Source organism: Carlito syrichta, unplaced genomic scaffold (assembly GCF_000164805.1).
Source record: "Carlito syrichta isolate Samal-C Ts95f unplaced genomic scaffold, Tarsius_syrichta-2.0.1 Scaffold312207, whole genome shotgun sequence".
In the NCBI taxonomy this organism is placed as follows: Eukaryota; Metazoa; Chordata; class Mammalia; order Primates; family Tarsiidae; genus Carlito; species Carlito syrichta.
This window is the reverse complement of record NW_007256303.1, coordinates 237,411-258,787: the sequence shown is the minus strand read 5'-3', so window position 1 is coordinate 258,787 and position 21,377 is coordinate 237,411. Positions and strand designations below refer to the sequence as shown.

The 21,377-nt window shown below is 42.6% G+C and overlaps 1 protein-coding gene across 2 annotated transcripts in view; it reads left to right on the top strand.

Moving 5' to 3' along the window:
• SMIM14 (small integral membrane protein 14) overlaps positions 1–21,153 on the top strand; it is a 64,489-nt gene extending 43,336 nt beyond the window's left edge. For both annotated transcript variants that reach the window (XM_021718475.1, XM_008069787.2), the window contains 3 exons: positions 687–735; positions 18,541–18,683; positions 20,419–21,153. In XM_021718475.1, coding sequence (XP_021574150.1) covers positions 687–735; positions 18,541–18,683; positions 20,419–20,451 — 225 coding nt within the window. In that variant the 3' untranslated portion in view covers positions 20,452–21,153. The remainder of the gene's footprint in view (positions 1–686; positions 736–18,540; positions 18,684–20,418) is intronic.
• The last annotated feature ends 224 nt before the right edge of the window (positions 21,154–21,377 follow it).

Sequence of the window (21,377 nt, the reverse complement as noted above, 5' to 3'; positions counted from 1 at the left end):
TTATTGTAGAGGTGAGGTCTCGCCAAGTAGGCAATCCACTCACCTCAGCCTCCCAAGGCATGGGATTACAGGCTGAGCCACCGAGCCCAGCTAAGAGTGATTTTTTAAAAAATTATTTTATTTTATTTTTAAAATATGGGGTACAAATGAGGGTTAAGTATGATTCTTTTTAATTCCTGAATTTAAATAGGTGAATTGCACCAGATCACAGTATATTTGAAAAGTTTTAGTAGAAGAAAAGTAGATAGCCCCTTAGTGTGTTGTGTTTGTATCTGATTTTGAATGTACCATATGTACTGTGGTAGGATTCATTACAAATGAAACTTGATGGCCACGCGTGGTGGCTCATCCCAGTAATCCTAGCATTTTGAGAGGCCAAGGTGGAAGCATCGCCTGAGCCCAGGAGCTCAAACCCAGGAGCCTAGGCACTTAGTGAGACCTCTGTCTACAAAAAAAAAAAAGGGCGGGCATGGTGGTACATGCCTGTAGTCCCAACTACTCAGAGGCTGAGGGGAAGGATTGCCTGAACCCAGGAGGTTGAGGCAGTGGTGAGCTGTGATTTTGCCACTCTAGCCTGGGTGAGAGAGTAAGACCCTGACTCAAAAAAACCCCAAACCATGAAACATGATGTTTCAATTGTCCATGTGGTCCAGTCACGGCTCACCGCCCTTTCTTGTCTGTTGTAGCTACGGCAGTCGCAGGCCTACTGCACAGACACGGAGTGTCTCCAGGAACGTAAGTACCAGCACTACGGGGGGGCAGGGCTGGGCCGGGCTAGAGGCTGGACAGTGTGAATATCTGCCAGAAATTATTCTTTTCCTTCACTGTTTAAGAAAATGATTCTAAGTAATGTATTTGATACTTAAACATTTCATTTAACTTAAAAAAATTTTTTTTCTGCCTCAAAAACAAACACTGTTCGTTGAAGAAAATTTTAAAATCGCAGATAAGAAAAACTTCCAGAACACTTACAGATCACCACTGTTGACACGTTTGTGTGTACCCTCCCAGAGCTTTTCCTTAGCAGATAGATATGTGTGTGCCAGGGTCCTTTGGTGTAACTGCAACACCGAGGCTGCTCACACAAGCTCCTCACCCTGTGGCTAGCATTCATTTGCATCCCTTGGCCGGCTCAGGGACCTCCGTGTGGGAGGAGGCCATTGTTTCCCAGATTTGGAAGTCTTGGGTGACTGTTTATTGTTATATGAATATATCAGTATATATTTATCTTTAAAATATTTATTGATTAATAATACATGGTATGGATGTCCCAGTGATTGAGTTCCTTTTATTGGAATCTTAGGTTGCTGATATATATATTTTTTGATTTTATAAGTGATACTTGAACAAATACTCTTTGTATGAACATGTTTGGGAGGAAAAATAATTTTTTCTGAAACCCTCAGCGTTCTTAGCTGGAACCCCTGTAACAAAAGACAGATTAACAAGAGAAAAACAAGTTTATTAATGAGCGCAGTGTTCATCACATAGGAGAAACCATAAATGAAAAGTAACTCAAAGGTGTGGCTTGGAACTCTGGCTAATACAACCTTTTCTTTGCTTTTCTTCTTTTTTTTTTTTTTGAGTCGGTCTTCCCCGCGAGGCAGCCTGCTGGGGTCATCCGCACTCACTTCCGAGTAGCCAGAACTACAGGCGCGTGCTACCATGCCCAGCTCATTTTTGATTTATTGTAGAGATGAGGTCTCACTGCCCAGGCGGGTCTCGAACCCACGGGCTCAGGCAATCCACTCACCTTTGCCTCTCAAAGGCGCGGGATTACAGGCTGAACCACCTAGCCTGGCTTTTTTTTGTTTTTTTTGTTTTTTTGGTTTTTTTTGAGTTGGAGTCTTACTCTGTCACCCAGGCTGCAGTGCAGTGGCACATTCATGCATGGCTACCTCAGCATCAACCTGCTCTGCTCCAGCAACCCTTCCGCCTCAGCCTTCTTTTTTTTTTTGAGTCGGAGTCTCACTCTGTCACCCAGACTGGAGTGCAGTGGCCGCTCCCGGCCACCGCAGCCTTGACCTGCTGGGCTCTGGCGATCCTTCCGCCTCAGCCTTCTGAGTAGCCAGAACTACAGGCATGCGCTACCACGCCCGGCTAATTTTTTTTTATTTATGGTAGAGATGAAGTCTCACCAAGTTGCCTGGGCTGGTCTTGAATGCATGGGGTCAGGCAATCCACTTATCTCAACCTCCCAAAGTGCTAGAATTATAGACCGAGCCACTGAGCCCGGTCTTATACCACATTTTCAACAAAGGAAAATAAATTTGTGGATAAATGGCAGGACAAAGGAAAGAGACTTTAGGTTTCCAAGGGTTGGGAACTGGGAAGATAAAATATATGGAAAGAAAGCAGTGGAGTGAGGCTTACATATTCCTCTAGTACTATCCGTGGGCTGATAAGATTCTGTAGCATTGAGAATTTATATCTTGCCTTCAGGCAGAAAAGGAAGGGATAGAGATAACTTTTCTTCTTTTTGCTACTTCTTAATTGTCTTCAGCTCCAAAATGATTTGTGTGTCAATGAGGCATATTTTGGAGTGACAGTCTGGTTTTCTTTACACATGTTAAGGCATTTTACATATTGCCAGATTGTACTTATTAATAGGGTAATATATTATATATATATATATATATATATATATATACACACACACACTAGAATAATAAATTAACATATTATATGTATGTAACATATAGGCTCATATAAAGATAAAAACGTATACGTAACATCTCTAAAGCAGAGCTTCACTTTATTATAAATATGAAACTAAAACAAGATGTAGTAACGTAGCATTATGTAGAGACCTGTTATTATGCTGTTATTTTTGTTCCTTTGTGAACTGAGTGTCCCATCAAAGTCTATCAATATAGCAACTTAGAGAAGTAGCTAGTACAGTGCCTGGCCTACAGCAGAAATGCTGCCAGAACATAGTCCATTGGTACGCTGTATGCTTGTGTTAGGATGATGCGTGCTGGCTTCCCCATTCCAGATTTCTTTTTGCTGCTACTTTGGTAGTATTCATTCATCCACAGTGTGCAGTTCAAATATCTACCTTGACAAGTAAAGCTAAAACCTGCTTTTCTAGTTGAAAATACCTTCACTGAAAATATCTCCACTGTGGGAAACCAGGTGTTCATCACATGGGCGATGTTTGTAAGTCTTGAGCCAGCCCCGCCTGTGACCCAAACATACTCTTATTCCTGTGGGTGAAGTGTCACTTCCTAGCTTCATATAGAAAGGCAGAACTTTAGAGCTTGAATGTTCACTTAGCCATATTGGCAAGTTGTCCCCCGCCCCCTACCCCCAGTTCTTTTATCATATGGTGAAAATCCTTCCTGAGAGCCAGTTCCAATTCCTAGCACTTGCTGACTTCTTTCCAGAGCCTCCCTCTGTCCCTGTGGCTCTGACCTCTTAGCCTGGGAGTGCTCCAGCACTCAGCCCCTGGGCCTGTTCCCTTTCTGCACTCACTCTGTAGTGGTCTTATCTAGTCTCCTGGCTTGGTATGTGTGTGCTGAGGACTGCCTTCCAGGCATTTCCATGGGACCTCTCGGGCATCTAAGCCAACATCTTCAGAATCCCTGCTCCTCTGGCAGTCTTTCCCATGACAATGAATGGCAACTCTGTCCTGCAGGCCATCCTTGGCTTCTTTCTTCTTCATACTCTGCTGCTGTCTATTAGCAAGCACGGCCTTCCACATATACCCAGAGTCCTTTACTTCCCCTTGTCCCGCTGCCCCCTGCCTGCTCTGGGCCATCCGCTCATGTAGGTTATTGCAAGTGGCCTTTTATCATCTCCTTGTTTCTCCTTTTCCAAAACACAATAGCTAGTGTGGTCCTGTCAAAGTGAGAGTTGAATATGGTCTCCTTTTCACTCAAAACTCTTCAGTGATTTTCTATTTAATGTACAACAGAAGCCATGGTCCTTATTGTGACCTAGAAGGCTATGTGATCTGGTCCCTGGTACCCTCTGATTTTATCATTTTCTTATACCCCACCCTCCTCCACCTCATCACTCACTCCATCTGCACTGGCCTCCAGGGACACACCCACAGGCTCTTGAGTCAGAAGCTCGTGCTGTTCCCTCTCCTGGAATGTTCTTCTATACTTTCTACCTTTTACCAGCATCACCTTCTTGGTTTAGGAGATACCTCCCTGCCTGAAATTTCATTTGTTTCCAGTCTTCATCCCTTTGTGCTACTATACCAGAACACCTGAGACTTGGTAATTTCTAATAGCTAGAAACTTATTTGGCTGGCAGTTCTGGGGGTTGGGAATCCAGGATCGAGGAACCGTGTCTGGTGAAGGCCGCTTTGCTGTGTCATAACATAGTGGAAGGTGTCTCATGGTGAGAGAAAACAAATCCACTCCTGCAGTCACAGCGTTAACTCATGCCGGGAGGGCCTTCATGACCTGATCATTGCTTAAAGGTCCCATCTCAGCGCTGTTGCATTGGGGATTAGATTTCTAGTACATTAACATTGGGTCATATTTACACCATGGCATTTCCCACACCCCACTTCTGTTTCTTTATTTTTTCCCTTTAGTACCTGTCACTATCAATTATATATTTTACTTATTTATCATATGTCAATCGTAACTTATGTCATGCCCCTTGAGAGCTGAGACATTTGAAGGTGGGTGGTCTTCTTAATTGTCTTTCATATCTCTAGAACCAAGGCAGTACTTTCCCATCTCCCTGTTTCTGTTGGTAGTTTTCAATTATCTGGGTCCAAACTTTGCCATCTTCCTTTAGCAGCTCTTGCCTTCATCTCCTGGATCTTGTAGTCACCACATTTTGTTGTTATTGTTAAGCCAGGGTCTCACTCTGTTGACCAGGTTGGAGTGCAGTAGCACAATCATGGCTCACCACAGCCTCTATCTTCTGAGCTCAGACAGTCCTACCACCTCAGCCTCTCGAGTAGCTGGGACTACAGGCACACACCACCACAGCTGGCTAATTATTTTATTTTTTGTAGACATAAGATCTCTATGAGCCGGGCTCGGTGGCTCAGCCTGTAATCCCACGCCTTTGGGAGGCTGAGGTGAGTGGATTGCCTGAGCCCGCAGGTTCGAGACCCGCTGGGGCAACTTGGCAAGACCTCATCTCTACAATAAATCAAAAATGAGCCGGGCGTGGTAGCACGCGCTTATAGTTCCAGCTACTTGGACGGCTGAGGCGGAAGGATCGCCGGAGCCCAGCGGGTCGAGGCTGCGGTGCCGGGAGGGCGACTGAGACTCCAACTCAAAAAAAAAAAAAATCTCTATGTTGCCCAGGTTGTTCTTGAACTCCTGGGCTCAAGTGATCCTCCCACTTCAGCTTCCTAAAATACTTGGATTACAGGTATGAGCCACCATGCCTGATGATATTTTGTTGATAAAATGCTTTCTTATTATAGAAAGCAGGCATCTGATGAACGTTTCTGTGCCTTTCATAAAACCACCTTTAAAGACACAATTCATTTTATCCCCTATTATCTCACATATATGTGATCATACATTGTATAATGACAAAAAACTGGCTTAAAAGCCTATAATTAAAGCTATTAATTATAAGCTTAGAAATTCTACTAATAATCTCCGCCTTTTAAACAAAATGCAATATTGAAACAAATAGGAGATCAATATTAATTTGGAATATCCTATTTAGTAAACAACATGTAAATTTAAACCATTCAAATCTCTGTGGTGGTATAAATATGATATACACCTTTAGATATAGATCACATAATACCTTCATAGAATCTTAGAGTTAGAATGGACTTTGATACTTAGATTCTTTTTTCTTTTCCTTTTTAATAGACTCCTTTAAATAAAGGAGAGGATACTTTTCATTCAACCTGTTTTTCCTTAAAACACCAACCTAGCTGGACATGGTAGGCAGCCTAGGCAACATACTGAAACGTTGTCTCTACCAAAAATAAAAAAAATTGTCAGGCATGGTGGCGCATGCTTATAATCACAGCTACTTGAGAGGCTGAGGCAAGAGAATTGCCTGAGCACAGGAGGTCAAGGCTGCAGTGAGCTTGATCATGCCACTGCACTCCAGCTTGGGTGACAGAGTGAGACCCTGACTCAGAAAAACAAAACCAAAACAAAAAACACTAACCTGAAATTAAACCCTGAAGTGTCTTTACAGAACACAGTCTGAAAAGATAGATTAAATATCCCCTATTTACTTTGGGAGGCCAAGGTGAGAGGATTACCTGAGCCCATGGGCTCAAAACCAGCCTGGGCAACTTGGCAAGACCTCATCTCTACAGTTAATCAAAAAATTAGCCTGGTGTTGTGTGCCTGTGGTTCCAGCTAGTTGGAAAGCTAAGATAGAAGGATCACCTGAGCCCAGCAGTTCGTGGTTGTGGTGGCCATGAGCGTGCTACTGCACTCCAGCCTGGGTGACATAGTGAGACTCCGACTCAAAAAAAAAAAATCCCGTATTTGAAATGCTTGGGATCAGATGTTGGGAGCCAGCCTTGGAGGCCTGCCTGATTGACAAAGTCCAGGTGCTCTGAGGACCCCTGGCTGCAAAGCAAGTCCTGGCAGCTGAGGCCCTTATGTCTTCTGTCTTTGCTGTTGATACGGCCGAAGAATTCTGTACAGTCGAGCATGAAGAAAACAACATGTTCATGTGAAGTACTCACAGCTAACCTAGGAATGTCATGGTTCATTTTTCCATTTCCACCATGCCGTTTGGCCTTTTCTAACATGAGACTCCGACTCAAAAAAAAAAAAAATCCCTTATTTGAAATGCTTGGGACCAGATTTTAGATTGTTTTCAGATTTGCTTACAAGTTGAGCATCCCTAACCCCCAACTAGAAATGCTCCAATGAGTGTTTCCTTTGAGCATCATGTCAGTGCACAAAAAGTTTCAGATTTTGGAGCGTTGCAGATTTTTTGATTAGGGATACTCAACCTGTGGCAGAATAGCAGGTGTGCATGAAGGAACTGTGGAGATCACCCTTGATTTGAGGAGTCTCACTGTGTCACCCAGGCTGGAGTGCAATGACATGCCACAGCCACTGCAGCCTTGACCTGCTGGACTCAAGTGATCCTTCCACCTCAGCCTCCCAAGCAGCTGGAACCATAGGCGAACACCACAATGCCCAGCTAATTTTTTTATTTATTGTAGAAATGAGGTCTTGCCAAGTTGTCCAGGCGGGTCTCAAACCCCTGGATACAAGCAATCTTCTTACCTCTGCCTCCTAAAGTGCTGGAATTACAAGCATGAGCCCACATACCCAGCTTGATTTTATATTTTTAGCATCTGTTATATTGTTCCCTTTATCTCTATCTCTGCTGGTGATGCCTTCATGTGTCCTCACATCTGTTCTTTTATCTACATCTGTAGACTTTCACTTGGTCTCCTAGCTTCCCTGTTCATTTCTCTACAATGGCACCATAGTTATTTCTAAAATCAGACAAAATTCAGGCCTTTCCCCAGTTACAAACTTTTGTATCACTTCCTTCCTTGCCCTGTCAAGCATTCTAGCTTGGTTTGACACATAGGACCTGCACCCTCAGCCTCACCGCCAACACTGCTCATGTCATCCTGTGTGCCGTGGCGCTCCCAGGACACAGCATGTTTCTATACGTTTGCTCGCATTTCCGCATCACCTCCCGGACCCATCACCAGCACACTTTTCTGGCTACGAGTGCCTATTCCTCCCCCAAGGCCCTGCTCAGGGTGTGTTGCAGTCACTTGGCATTCCTGACTTCCAGATATTGAGCTTGTTCAAGGATCGCATTCATGTGCATTTGTCTCTGTAGCACTTGTGCCCACGCAGTGTGCTGCATTATTTGAGATGTTTCAACTGAATATGGAGTCCATCCTTTCATGTGGTAGCAGTTCAGCTGTTAGCAGATGAAGCTGGTGCAGGAGTCTTTACATTGAGCTAAATTCCACTTCTCCATCACATCCACCCTCAGTCTTGCTCTCTAGAGAGGTGTAGAAAACAAGTTTGCTCACTTTTCTGAAATATTGTGTTACAGAATAAGAGTTGTGTGGAAATCAGCTCTGTGATTCACTTAATTTTGGAGTAAAGCAGCCTGGAAACTGGTAGCTTTACTGAGGATAATGTAGTATAAGACCAAAAATTACAGAGGAAGCCTGCTGGTTCATCACCCACTTTCACTGCTGTTCTGTTTCTGCTTGTCCCACTGGAAACCTATAAAGCTCATATAATTAACCCCTCAGGGTCTATCAGGTCTTAGAGCCTCTACCTCCTCCATTATCCTGGCATCCAGCTAATGTAAACAGCATCCTTGTGAATATTCCATCTGGCAGATATTAGTAATATCTTTGACCATTGAGCCTACTCATGTTTGCTTGTAACCAAAGACTTACTGCTTAAGCAAAATAGGAAGTGCTGTATTTTGGTGCACACGGTTCCTGTATGCTTTTATGATTTGATATGTTTCCAGGCCATAGAGTGAAAAGTTCTTGACTTCTTAAGGTCGATGATCTACTGGGATTCCTAGTAAGGAAACTGATTCTGGCATCCCCTTGTGATTGCACTTACTGTATACACTACATGCCAAAAAGTTATCACACAAAAAACCCTAGTGGCCAGATTATGTCAAAGCTCATTTACTTCTAACTTTTTTTTGAGTCAGTCTCACTCTGTCGCCCAGGCTGGAATGCAGTGGCACGCTCACAGCCACTGCAGACTCGACCCGCTGGGCTTAGACAATCCTTCCATCTCAGTCTTCCAAGTAGCTGGAACCACAGGCATGCCAAGCACGCCCAGCTAATTTTTTGATTTATTGTTGAGACAAGGTCTCACCAAGTTGCCCAGGCTGTTCTCAAACCTTGGGAGTTTGAGATTGTAGTGAGCTGTATGAGAGACCCAAAAAAATGGAATTTATTTACAAAAAATTGTATATTCTTTTTTTTTTTTTTTTGCCGGAATTACAGGCATGTGCTACCACGCCTGGCTGATTTTTTGATGTATTGTAGAGATGAATCTCGCTGCCCAGGTGGGTCTCGAACCCGCGGCGCAATCCACTCACCTCAGCCTCCCAAAGGCGCGGGATTACAGGTTGAGCCAACGAGCCCGGCTTAAAATTATATATTCTTACATGTTTAAACTTCAGTCTCCTTCAACATCCTCTCCATTTGATACAGTACACCTATTGATATCTTTTTCCACTGCTCAAGACAGTTTTTGAACTCATCAGTTTTGATGCCTTTTAGTGCTTCTGCTGTTTTTGTTTCATTTCTTCCACATTGGCAAATGTTTCCCTTTGAGGATTTTTTTTAATCCAGGGAAACAAAAAAGTTGCTTGGGGCGAGATCTGGTAAATAGGGAGGTAGGGCATGTGGGGTCATGCTGTTTTTGGTAAAAACAAAACAAAACTGCTGAACACTCAGTGTGTTGTGGGCAGATGCACTTGTAAATCACCCATCATCCAAAAAAAAAAAAAAATTACTGAAGCTAAACACAGCCTTTCACAGTATCACAACTCTAGCTAATACACTGATGCCTATGGGTCCCTAGAACACTTACCTAGCGGAGGAAGCCTGTGCTTGAAGGGGTCTGCTCTCTAAAAAGATAATTCTGGGTGTTTTGGGGTCCCCTCGTATGACCATGCCAGTATTCTCCAGCCTGGGCGACAGAGTAAGACCCTGTATATATATATATATATATATTTTTTTTTTTTTTTCTGTCGCCCAAGCTGGAGTGCAGTGGCATGTGCATGGCCATCACAGCTTCGACTTGGGCTCAGATGATCCTTCTGCCTCAGCCTTCCAAGTTGCTGGAACCACAGTCACATGCTACCATGCCCGGTAATTTTTTGTTTTATTGTAGAGATGGGGTCTCACCAAGTTGTCCAAGCCAGTCTCAAACCTCTGGGCTCAGATAATCCTCTCACCTTGGCCTCCCAAAGTGCTGGGATTACAAGCATGAGCCACCGCGCCTGGTTCTAATTTTTTGTTAATAATTTTGCACACTATGCCCATGTGATAGCACATTCTAGAGTCACTCTTAATTTCATGGGGCCTCTATAAAACAGGAAAACATTGGTTCTGACCAAGAGGTTTACTTTAATTGTAATACAGAATAATCCTGTATTCTGAGAAGGGCCTTGAGTTATTAGAAAATAAGAGAAAATGATCTGATCAAACATTGGAGGTCAGGAAAACTTTTCATTTAGCCTTTTAAGTAGAGACATTCTTCTGCACACCATTACTCATCTGAAATTGTAGAGGCATCCTTAACTCATTTTTTCTTCCTCCTCCTACTACTAGTTCAGTCAGTTACCAGTTACTGAGTGACCTTTTTCTATCCTGTTACCAGTTATATTTGTCCCATTTCTATTTCCACTTCACCATCTTGGTTGTTTGCTTACTTGCTTGCTTTTGAGTTGGAGTCTCACTCTGTCACCCAGGCTGAAGTGCAGTGGTACGATCAAGGCTCACCACAGCCTGGGCTCAGGCGATCCTTCTGCCTTGACCTCCCAAGTAGCTGGGACTACAGGTACAGGCCACCATGCCTGGCTAATTTTAAAAAATTGTTCTGTAGCGATGAGGTCTTGCTATGTTGCTCAGGCTGGTTTTGAACTTCTGGGCTCAAGTCTTGAATTTCTGATCTTGAACTCCTTGGCCTCCCAAAGTGCTATAGGCATGAGCCACCATACTGGGCCTCCCAGTATCTTATCCAGCGTAGTTATTCACACCAGAATCTATCTTCACTCAGTCTTTTCTGTGCTCTAATTGATTCTACTACTGGTAGTGGATAATGTTTATTGAATGCCTACTGTGTACCAGGCACTGTGCTAACTGCTTTTCGTGTATTGACCATTTCAGTCCTCACATCTGTTTTTATGAGATGATAGTAATAGTTCTATATTGCAAGTAAAGAAATTGAGACAGAGGCTGCAGTGTCTAAGAGGTGGTGGAGTCAAACAGCCATGAGATGGGCTCAGTTCTTAAAAAGTTATGATCTAATTAGGAGCACAGAAAATCATTCCTTCAAACTAGAAATGCTACACTAGTCCAGAGAAGGCAGAAGAGAAAGTGGGTGGAGGAAAGGGAAATATTTATAGGAGAAAGGGAGTATAGGGTACAGGGGAATAAGTGGAGGTTGCTTGCCAGACAGGAAGTAACGAGTAACCCTGAAGGACTGAGTTTGCATAGTTGTCTCATGTACCAGCCAAACTAGTGTTGAACTATTGCGTCAGATCCACTTGGAAGACTTTTTAAAAAATGTATTGATTCCTGACCCCATGCCCAGACTGCGCCTGAGTAAGATGGTCTGAGGTGGGGCCCTAGAGTCTGTGGTGCTGGTACTGTCTCAGGCTAGTCTGGTGCACAGCCAGGCCGAATGACTCCAGCAAGTATGCGTTTTCTGAGAAGTGTTAAGAGGTAAGATTAGATGAGTAGGGTCAGATCATCCAAGGAGAGGCTAGGCCAAGGACTCAGAGCTGAAGCATTAGGCAGGGCGAGCTAGTCACCAGGCTTGATCATAGTGATGTGTTGAGAACAGTGTTCCAAGCAGACTTGTCTATGCAGGTAGGAAGGACTGCAGTAGGACCCAACTAGGAGACAGTTACAGAGAACTGAGAGCTATGTTATTCCTCTCTAAAAAGAGCAGCAGGCATTTTTTTCGGGGATGCTTTGTCTAGAAATATGAATTAGTAGTAAACTTACAATCTGAGACTTAATTTTCTGAAGCTTTAGAATCTTTTACTTTTGCAAAGAATATGTTTTAAAAAGCTAAGGAACTCACTCTTCAAATTGAACAATGTAATAATTGGCATTGGGGTTAGACTTCAGATCTATACAAGCAATTTAACATTTTATTTCTGAAAGAGAGGGACACTATAAGAAGTGGTATAGAAAGCCTGGTTAGGCTGGGCATGGTGGCTCACGCCTGTAATCCCAACACTTTGGGAGGCGGAGGTGAGATGATTGCCTGAGCCCAGGAGTTCGAAATCAGCCTGTGCAACTTGGTGAGACCTCATCTCTACAATAAATCAAAAAATTAACTGGGCGTATTAGCATGCACCTGTAGTCCCAGTTACTTGGAAGGCTGAGGCAGAAGGATTGCTTTAATCTAGCAGGTTGAGGCTGTGGTGTCTGTGAATGTGCCACTGCACTTCAGCCTGGGCAACAGAGTGAGACTCCAACTCAAAAGAAAAAAAAAAAGCATATAGTTATCTTTCCTTGATTAGCTTTAATACTCTAATTTTACCTAACTAGATATAAACTTTTTAAATTGAAAAACTTTCTTGAATCTATAGTTTCTGATTTTACTACTCATAGGACTAACATACATATATATGTATATGTATATGTGTATATTTTTTTGAGTCAGCATCTCAGTCTTTCATCCAGACTGGAATGTATACTCAGTGCAACCTGGAACTGCTAGGTTCAGTTATCCTTCTGCCTCAGCCTTCCAAGAAGCTGGAACTATAGGCACATGCCACCATGCCTCACTCATTTTTTGTTATTGTAGAGATGAGGTCTCACCAAGTTCCCCAGGCCAATCTTGAACTCCTGGGCTCAAGCAATCCTCTCACCTCAGTCTCCCAAAGTGCTGGGGTTGCAGGTATAAGCTACCACACCTGGCCAGGACTAACAGTTTTCAAGAGTGTGTCTTGCTATGTGATATTGTTAGAGATGATGACACAGCAAAGAGTTAAGAGCACAGGCTCTGAAATAAGACCGCCTGCATGTAAATGCCAACTCTGCCACATATCAGCTCTTTGGCATTGGGATGTAATCCCTCTCTCCCCATTTTTCATCTACCAAATGAAGATATGACAGTACCTACCATAACATGAGATTGTTATAAGGATTAAGAGAGAACCTGGTTCAAAGTAACTACTTACATTTTAACTATTATTTAATAATAATAGTAAAAGTACAGGTTAAATATCCTGTCCTGCATAAGACTAATTGAGGTTAGAGCCACATGGGCAGTGAAAGTATTCACCTAAGTCAGTTGTGAATTAAGAAAGGCAGATTTGGCTAGGTGCGGTGGCTCATGCCTATAATCCCAGCACTTTGGGAGGCCAAGGTGAGAGGATTGCCAAGCCTCTACAAATTGGCAAGACTTCATCTCTACAATAAATCCAAAAATTAGCCAGTTGTGGTGGCACACACCTGTAGTTACACTACTTGGAAGGCTGAGGTGGAAGGATCACCTGAGTTCAGCAGGAGGCTGCAGTGTCTGTGAGCATGCTACTGCACTCCAGCCTGGGCGACAGAGTAAGACTCCAACTAAAAAAAAAGGCAGATTTGGCAGATTTATTAAAGACAGAGTACAGAAATATGCTGCAAGAAAGCAGCAGGCACAGCAAAAGGGAGACTGCTGTCTGCAGAGAGGGGCGTGTTATAGGGTTGTGCTAGGGAGGTGACGAGTGGCACCAAGGGGTCTGGAGAGGGAAGTTGCCTACACTTGTGCCAGGTACCACAGCTCCATCGAGGTCAGGTTAGAACAATTATTTACATCCTCCACATACCCCCAATTCAAATCCAAAATAAAAACTCCAAAACTTTATGAGTGCCAATATGTTGTTCAAAGGAAATGTTCATTAGGCATTTCAGACTTTGGATTTTTAATTAGAGATCCTAAACCAATAAGAACAGAGCAAATATTCCAAAATATGACAAAATCGAAATCTGAAACACTTCTGGTCCCAAGCATTTCAGGTAAGGGATATTCAATGTAGATTTACTTTAAAAAAAAAAATCACTCTGGATACAGTGTGGAGGACGGAGGAGGCAGGAGCCGATCTGGGGAGATCCCTTTGGGACCATTACCATAGTAGACTACACAAGAGTTGGTGGTAGCTTTAGCAGGTGGGGTATGGAGCTAGGAGTAGACAGAGTTGAGTAATATTTAGGAGGAAAAATTACCAGAAATCTCATAATGGATTAAATAGAGAGCTGTTAAAAGAATAAAGGTGTTCTTTTAGGTTTCTGCCCTGACATGGATGAATGGAGACCCAGCTTGGTGGGAGTGGACAGGGAGAGGGCAGGCGAAATGTCCATGATTTTATTTTGGAATACTCATGTATTGTGTATGTTAAATGGGAAGTGGGATTTCTGGGTTTTTTTTTGAGTTGGAGTCTCACTCTGTCACCTGCCGGGCTCTGGCAATCCTTCTGCCTCAGCCTTCCAAGTAGCTGGAACTACAGGTGCGCGCTACCACGCCCAGCTAGTTTTTGATTTATTGTAGAGGTGAGGTCTCGCCAAGTTGCCCAAGCGGGTCTCGAACCCACAGGCTCAGGCAATCCACACACCTCAGCCTCCCAAAGGCGCGGGATTACAGGCTGAGCCACAGAGCCCTGCTGATTCTGTCAAGTCTAATTTGTGTCATAGTTCAAAAACTGTTGATGTGAAGAAAAAGAAGTACTGATGTAGGTAGACAGTTGGGTGTTTGGGTCTGGAGTTCAGAAGAGCTGGGGGTGGTCTGCATACCGAAGGGAGATGAGGCTTCAGGTGATGGGATTGGATGGACCAAGAAGAGAGGGAACTTAAAGTTGACTACGAGGAATTCCAAAATGTAAAAGAGGAAAAGGATCATGTAAAGGAATGGCTAAGTGTTTGAAAAATCAGGCAATGGTCATGACATAAGGGAAGAAAGTGTTTTCAAAAGGGAAAATGGTCATAGAAAATGAGGCCTAAAAATTACCAGTTAAACTGAGCAGCATGGAGGTGTCATTAGGTGACCTTTTCTTTTTTTTTTTGAGTTGGAGTCTCACTCTGTCAGCCAGACTGGAGTGCAGTGGCCGCTCCTGACCACCGCAGCCTCGACCTGCTCGTCTCCAGTGATCCTTCTGCCTTAGCCTTCCAAGTAGCTGGAACTACAGGCGTGTGCTACCATGCCCAGCTGATTTTTGATTTATTATAGAGATGAGGTCTCTCCAAGTTGCTCAGGTGGGTCTCGAACCCGTGGGCTCAAGCAATCCACTCACCTCAGCCTCCCAAAGCTCTGGGATTACAGGCTGAGCCACCGAACCTGGCTTATAGGTGACCTTTTCAAGAGCTACTTGAATAATGGTGGATCTGGAAAGTGACCTGAGGAGTGAACAGGAGGTAGTGATATGTAGATAGTAAATGTAAGGCAACTGCAAGGGTGTTAGCTTATTATTATTTTTTAAGTCAGAGTTTCACTCTGTTGCCCAGGCTAGAGTGCAGTGACACGCTCACGGCCATCCCAGCGTTGTCCTGCTAGGCTCTAACGATCCTTCCATCTCAGCCTTCCAAGTAGCAGGAACTGCAGGCGCACGCTAGCACGCCTGGCTAATTTTTGATTTATTGTAGAGACGAGGTCTTGCCAAGTTGCCTAGGCTGGTCTCAAACACTCGAGCTCAGGCAGTCCACTCACCTTGGCCTCCCAAAGTGTTGGGATTACAGGCTGAGCTACTGAGCCCCGCCCCCTTTTTTTAAATTGTAGAGATGAGGTCTCGCCAAGTTGTCCAGACTGGTCTCAAACCCATGGGCTCAGGCAATCCTCTCATCTTGGCCTCCCAAAGTGCTGGGATTATAGGCATTAGCCACTGCACCCAGCCTTTTGAGAGAGAGAGAGTGTGTGTGTGTGTGTATGTATGTTTGTTTGTTTGTGTCAGGATCTTACTCTGTCACCCAAGCTAGAGTGCAGTGGTACAATCATGACGATCACAACTCACGACAGCCTCTACCTGCTAGGCTCAGGTGACCTGCCTAGTTTTTTTTTTTTTTTTTGTAGAGACTAGGTTTTAAATACGTTGCCCAGGTTGGTCTCGAACTTCTGGGCTCAAGCAGTCTACCCACCTCGGCCTCCCAAAGTACTGGGATTACAGGCACGAGCCACCATGCCTGGCTATGATGTTAGCTTTGATGAGAAAGGGTGATAGCTGGACAGGAAAAGGGGTTTGATGGGAGGGCGTTTTTGTTATTTCAGAGATAGGGGAAACTTGATCATGTGTAAATGATAATGAGATGACTCCATTGGAGAAGTGGATATGGAATACACTGGGGAGAGGATAATGATAACTGCAAGAGTGATGGGTCTCAAAGCCCAGGTGGAGAAACAGCCCAGTTATGAAGGTGGGCACATTGACACACAGGTGGGAACAAGGAAAGAAATGGATATACAGACAGAAAGCAGAATGCTGCCACACTGTGTGGCATGGAATGTCACTGTGATGACCCTGAGTACTGCAGATGTTTCTAGGGAAGTGACGGGTTGGAACAGAGGCTACATTCCTGTCCAGCCTGCTGTTGGACCAGCTCAGTTCCTAACTTGACTTTGTCCCTTTTGGTCACCAGCCCTTTGACCTCAGCAGTGCCACTAAGCCCTTCTTTTTCCTGAAACTGATCCCTGGACCAGTGGATGCCAGTGCAGTCTATCAGATTAATATCAATCTCTTGTCTGGATTTCTTTTACTTACTCCTGAGGCAGGGAGACCAAAATCAAATGATTGTAGTCTTGACAAGCCATTTTCCTAACCACCTACAGATACTGTGTTTTCCTTTAGAAATCTAATCTATAATTTTTATTTCTCAAAGTTCTCTAATATACCTCAATAAAATATTTATATATCATTTATTAGAAGTTTGTTAACCCTATATCATGGGCTAGGTACTTTGCTAGGCACGTGTTATTTTAGATTAAATAAGAGATGGCTACCTCAAGGAGCTGGAAGAGACTAGGACCTACACACACACATACACCCCTGTCTAACTTTTTTCCCTTGATGAATGTAGAGACTTTTAAAATATCTAGATCTGGCCGGGCGCAATGGCTTACACCTGAAATCCCAGCACTTTGGGAGGTGAAGGCGAGAGGATTGCTTGAGTCCAGGGATTTGAGACCAGCCTAGGCAACATGGTGAGACTTCCTCTCCACAATAAATCAAAAAAATTAGCTGGGCGTGGTAGTGTATACTTGTAGTCCCAGGTACTTGAAAGGCTGAGGCGGGTCGCCTGAACCCAGAAGGTCAAGGCAGCTGTGACCGTGACTGTGCCATTGTACTTCAGCCTAGGTGACAGAGTGAGACTCCAACTCAAAAAGAAAATATCTAGATTTGAGTCCAACATCTTTTGTAAAAAAGGCCAAATTAATCTCTTTTTGGTTAAGAATATAATGAAAGGGGTCTTTTAGTTTATATATTATGCAGCCTAGAGGTTCCCCTTTCCTTAAACCCTATTGTTTCATGCTGCTTGTGTAATTAAGATGCAGATTTTTTTTCCCTAAAGGAGAATGTTTTTAGTATATACCAATGATTTTACTATATACATGGGTTCTGTAGATCTCAGCAGATCTATGGATTGGTAGTTTTGTGAGACCTTGAACCTTCCACAATTATATACAAAATTGTTGAATGCATATACATAGATTCTTTGGGATTTTTTTGTTGTGTTTTGAGTCGGAATCTCACACCATCACCAAGGCTGGAGTACTGTGGCACATTCACGGCCACCCCAGTGTCGACCTGCTGGGCTCCAGTGATCCTTCTGCCTCAGCCGTGCAAGTAGCCGGAACTACAGGCGTGTGCTACCACGTCAGTCTAATTTTTTAAAAAAATTTATTGTAGAGAGGAGGTCTCACCAGTTTGCCCAGGCTGGTCTCAAACCCGTGGACTCAGTCAGTCCACTCACCTCAGCCTCCCAAAGTGCTGAAATTGCAAGTTGAGCCACCAAGCACAACCGCATAGATGCTTATAATGAAAAGAGTCCTTAATCTTTATCCCATTCTCAAAGGATTCTGCTAACCCAAAATATTAAGAGTTATTGTACTATTTAAAAGTCTTCATTTACAGGTTTTGGTTTATAACTATTTAACATCATATACTATTTAGATTTTCTCACTGGAGGAAAGGACATTTGAAGATGTAATATGGGCCAGGTGTGATGGCTTATGCCTATAATTCTAGCACTTCGGGAGGCTGAAGAGGGGAGGATTACTTTAGCCCAGGAGTTGAAGACCAGCCTGGGCAACATAGTGAGACACCACCTCTACAAATTTTTTTTTTTTTTAATTGGGCCGGGCGTGGTGGCTAAAGCCTGTAATCCCAGCACTTTGGGAGGCTGATGCGAGTGGATGCCTGAGCCCATGGGTTTGAGACCTGCTCAGGAAACTTGACAAGACCTCATCTCTACAATAAATCAAAAATTAGCTGGGCGTGGTGGCGTGTGCCTATAGTTTCAGCTACTTGGAAGGCTGAGGTGGAAGGATCACTGGATCCCAGTGGGTCGATGCTGGGGTGGTCATGAGTGTGCCAGAGTGAGACTCCAACTAAAAAAAAAAAAAATTAACCAGGTATGGTGGTACACACCTGTAGTCCTAGCTACTCAGAAGACTAAAGTGGGAGGATCACTTGAGTCCAGGAGGCTGAGGATGCAATGAGCTGGGATCATGCCACTGTACTCCAGCCTTGGGGACAGAGTGAAACCCTGTCTCAAAAAAAAGAAAGCAGAAGAAGTAATATATACTTCTCTAATTTATTAATACAGTTTTAATACAATTTTTGAAGCTAACAAACATTAGAATTTTACATTTAACAGTATTATAATCATGCTTCATTTTTGTTCATTTTTAGTACCAGGACCCTCTGGTGATAATGACATTAGTGTTACTATGATCTTGATGGCTTGGATGGTTGTTGCAGTGATCTTGTTCTTACTGAGACCTCCGAATCTAAGAGGATCCAGTCTACCTGGAAAGCCAACCAGTCCACATAATGTAAGTGTTATGGATTATAAATCTTCTTGGGGACGGGCATGCATATGGCCCAGGAGGGCGGGGAGATTTGTTTTAACTGAAATAATCAAAATGGGCAAAAGGAACATTTAACTCATAGAGTAAGTTTTTCTTATGTCATTCTATTAAATCTTGCAGTCCCAAATGGCTTAATCTTTGTAGGCTTAAATATAGAAACACAGACTGGTAGCTCAAAATTAATTTTAAAATAAATTCCAGTCTTTACACATGAGAAACATCAGAATGGTCCCTTTCATAATCCAAAGCAATATTGTTAAATCTCATTCCTCTATCGCCCAGTTCTACCCACTCACAGGCACTTCTTGCCTCTCCTATTTCCAGCCTGTATGCTCTTAGTGTCCTCAGTTCAAATGTCTCACCCCTTCTGCCCTGCTATTTAGTACACTAGAGACACAGCCTAGCTGGCTAAATTTTGTTTTTTCTTGTTTTCCCATCCTGTTTCTCTCAAACTCACTTTCCATTTCCACATCCCAATAATGCAACTGAGCTGGCAAAAGGAGAGGTAAGAATCACTCATGTTGATAAATCTCAAATAGTCAAGATTCCAAAAATGTTTAGTACCTTCTAAATGAAAAATGTGCTAAAGTGATCCAACAGGTTTTAGTACTATCATTAACAGACTCTCCATTAAAAGATTCCTTTTAACCCTACTTAGATCCAGTATTTTTTTTCTTTGAAATGCTTGGTCATTTTCCAGAACTGCTATTCATATTTTTCTTAGATATGTGACATGCTGACTTTAAGAAGACTATATCATTAGCACTATATACAAATTTTCTTTTGGTTTTCTTGGAGATGGGAGTCTGTAAAGCTGCTTACATGTTGTCCTGATAAAAGTGTTTCCTCCTTAGCCTTTTTTCTTACTTACTTTCATATCAAAAAGCAATTTCCTCAACGTTTGGAGCTATAGAAATCCGGCTTGTAATAATCTGTCTTAGAAGCCATTAAGAGAAACAGAAATGCAAGGACCTTAATTTATTGTAGGAGTAGTGGTCCCATGGCCCTAGGAATCAGTGAGAAAACATATTGACTCAAATTTTAAGTCAAAATATTGGTCACCCTCAACTAGGGCCTCAAATATCATGTCAGGATAAATAAATCTTCCTGGAGATTCCTAAAAGCTCTGATCGTTCCTTTACAGTACAGATGCTTTCTATGGCAAGTAGCAAAAACCAATTTGAGCTGGTTTAAAACAAGAGGCTTTGTTAGTTTACACATCAGGGGTCAGTGTTAAGAAAGTTTAACAGTGTCATAAAAAACCCTGTTTGGTTTCCTCATACTATCAACTTCATTCCAGGGTGGGCTCCCTCTGGGGTCTTAGGATGACTCCAGAAGCAGCTGGAGCTGCATGCTTTCTCGCTCACATCACGTTGTGAGAAACAGAAGTCTCTAGCTTCATTTTGGATGAACAGAGGGGTGAAAACACCTTTATGAGTTTGAAGTCCACCCTTGGAGCTAGCAGGGGGATCGCATCACTGTTAACACAGATTCCATTTTTTCCATCATTAGACAAGTGTCGGAGAATCACACGTGTTAACCTAACATTCCCTGATGTAAAAACATATGTAAAGTCCAAGTCAGTATTTTGCTTGGGATGGGAGGGTGGAGGGCATTACTGCTCAGTTCTCACTGTGTCAGATTGGTTGCACTGGGATTTAAAAAGTCAGTTAAATAATCTGTTTATTCCTAATGCCAGGGACAAGATCCACCAGCTCCTCCCGTGGACTAACTGTATGATCTGGGAAGTGAAAATAGTTACCACCTTGCACGACCAAATGAACGAAGATGACCAGAGTACTCTTAACCCCTTTAAAACTGTTTTTCCTTTTGCATCTGCAATATAGGATGGTATTGTTTTCATGAGCTTCTAGAAGTTTCACTTGCAAGCTTATTTTTGCTTCCTGCGTTATCACTATTCCTATTTACAGTATATTTGAGTAAATGATTATATTTTAAAAAGTTACATGGGGCTTTTTTGGTTGTCCTAAACTTAAACATTCCACTCATTTTGTTTGTAACTGTGATCATAATTTTTGTGATGATTTGTGGACTGATTGAAGGAAATTTGAGAGCTCTGCACTTAAATATTTTGAACAGTTTTGATAGGTTTTTAAATTGCTTTTTCATAAGGTATTTATAAAGTTGTTTGGGGTTGTCTGGGCTTGTATGAAAGAAAATTAGAACCACACTGTATTTTCATTTACCTTGATAGTTTATTTCTAAGTGGCAGTTTTCTGTAGTTCTTGGGATTGTGGCAGCTCTTAGAATATTTTATAAATTACAGCTGAAATCTGTATCATCCATTACAGCTGGCTATGTGGCTAGAATAGAAGGAGAGAAGAAATGATATGGTTGTTTACTAATTTTTTTATACCCACTAAAAATGTCTAGCGTTAAAAAAACTTTAAATAAACATAATTGATAAATATGGTGGATGATTTACAGTCCATTATATGACATGTTTCAACGTTTATGAAAGGAGAAAAAAATTAATTACTTATGCCTTTGCTCAGTATAATCTCTACAATAATAAATTAAGCTATACTTTATTTTAAAATGAGTGCCTCTCAGGAAGCTGCTTTTCTGTTTTGATACTTCCCCATTAAAATGAAAATATTAAAAGCCGTATTAGGGCATGTTAGGTTACCAACATTT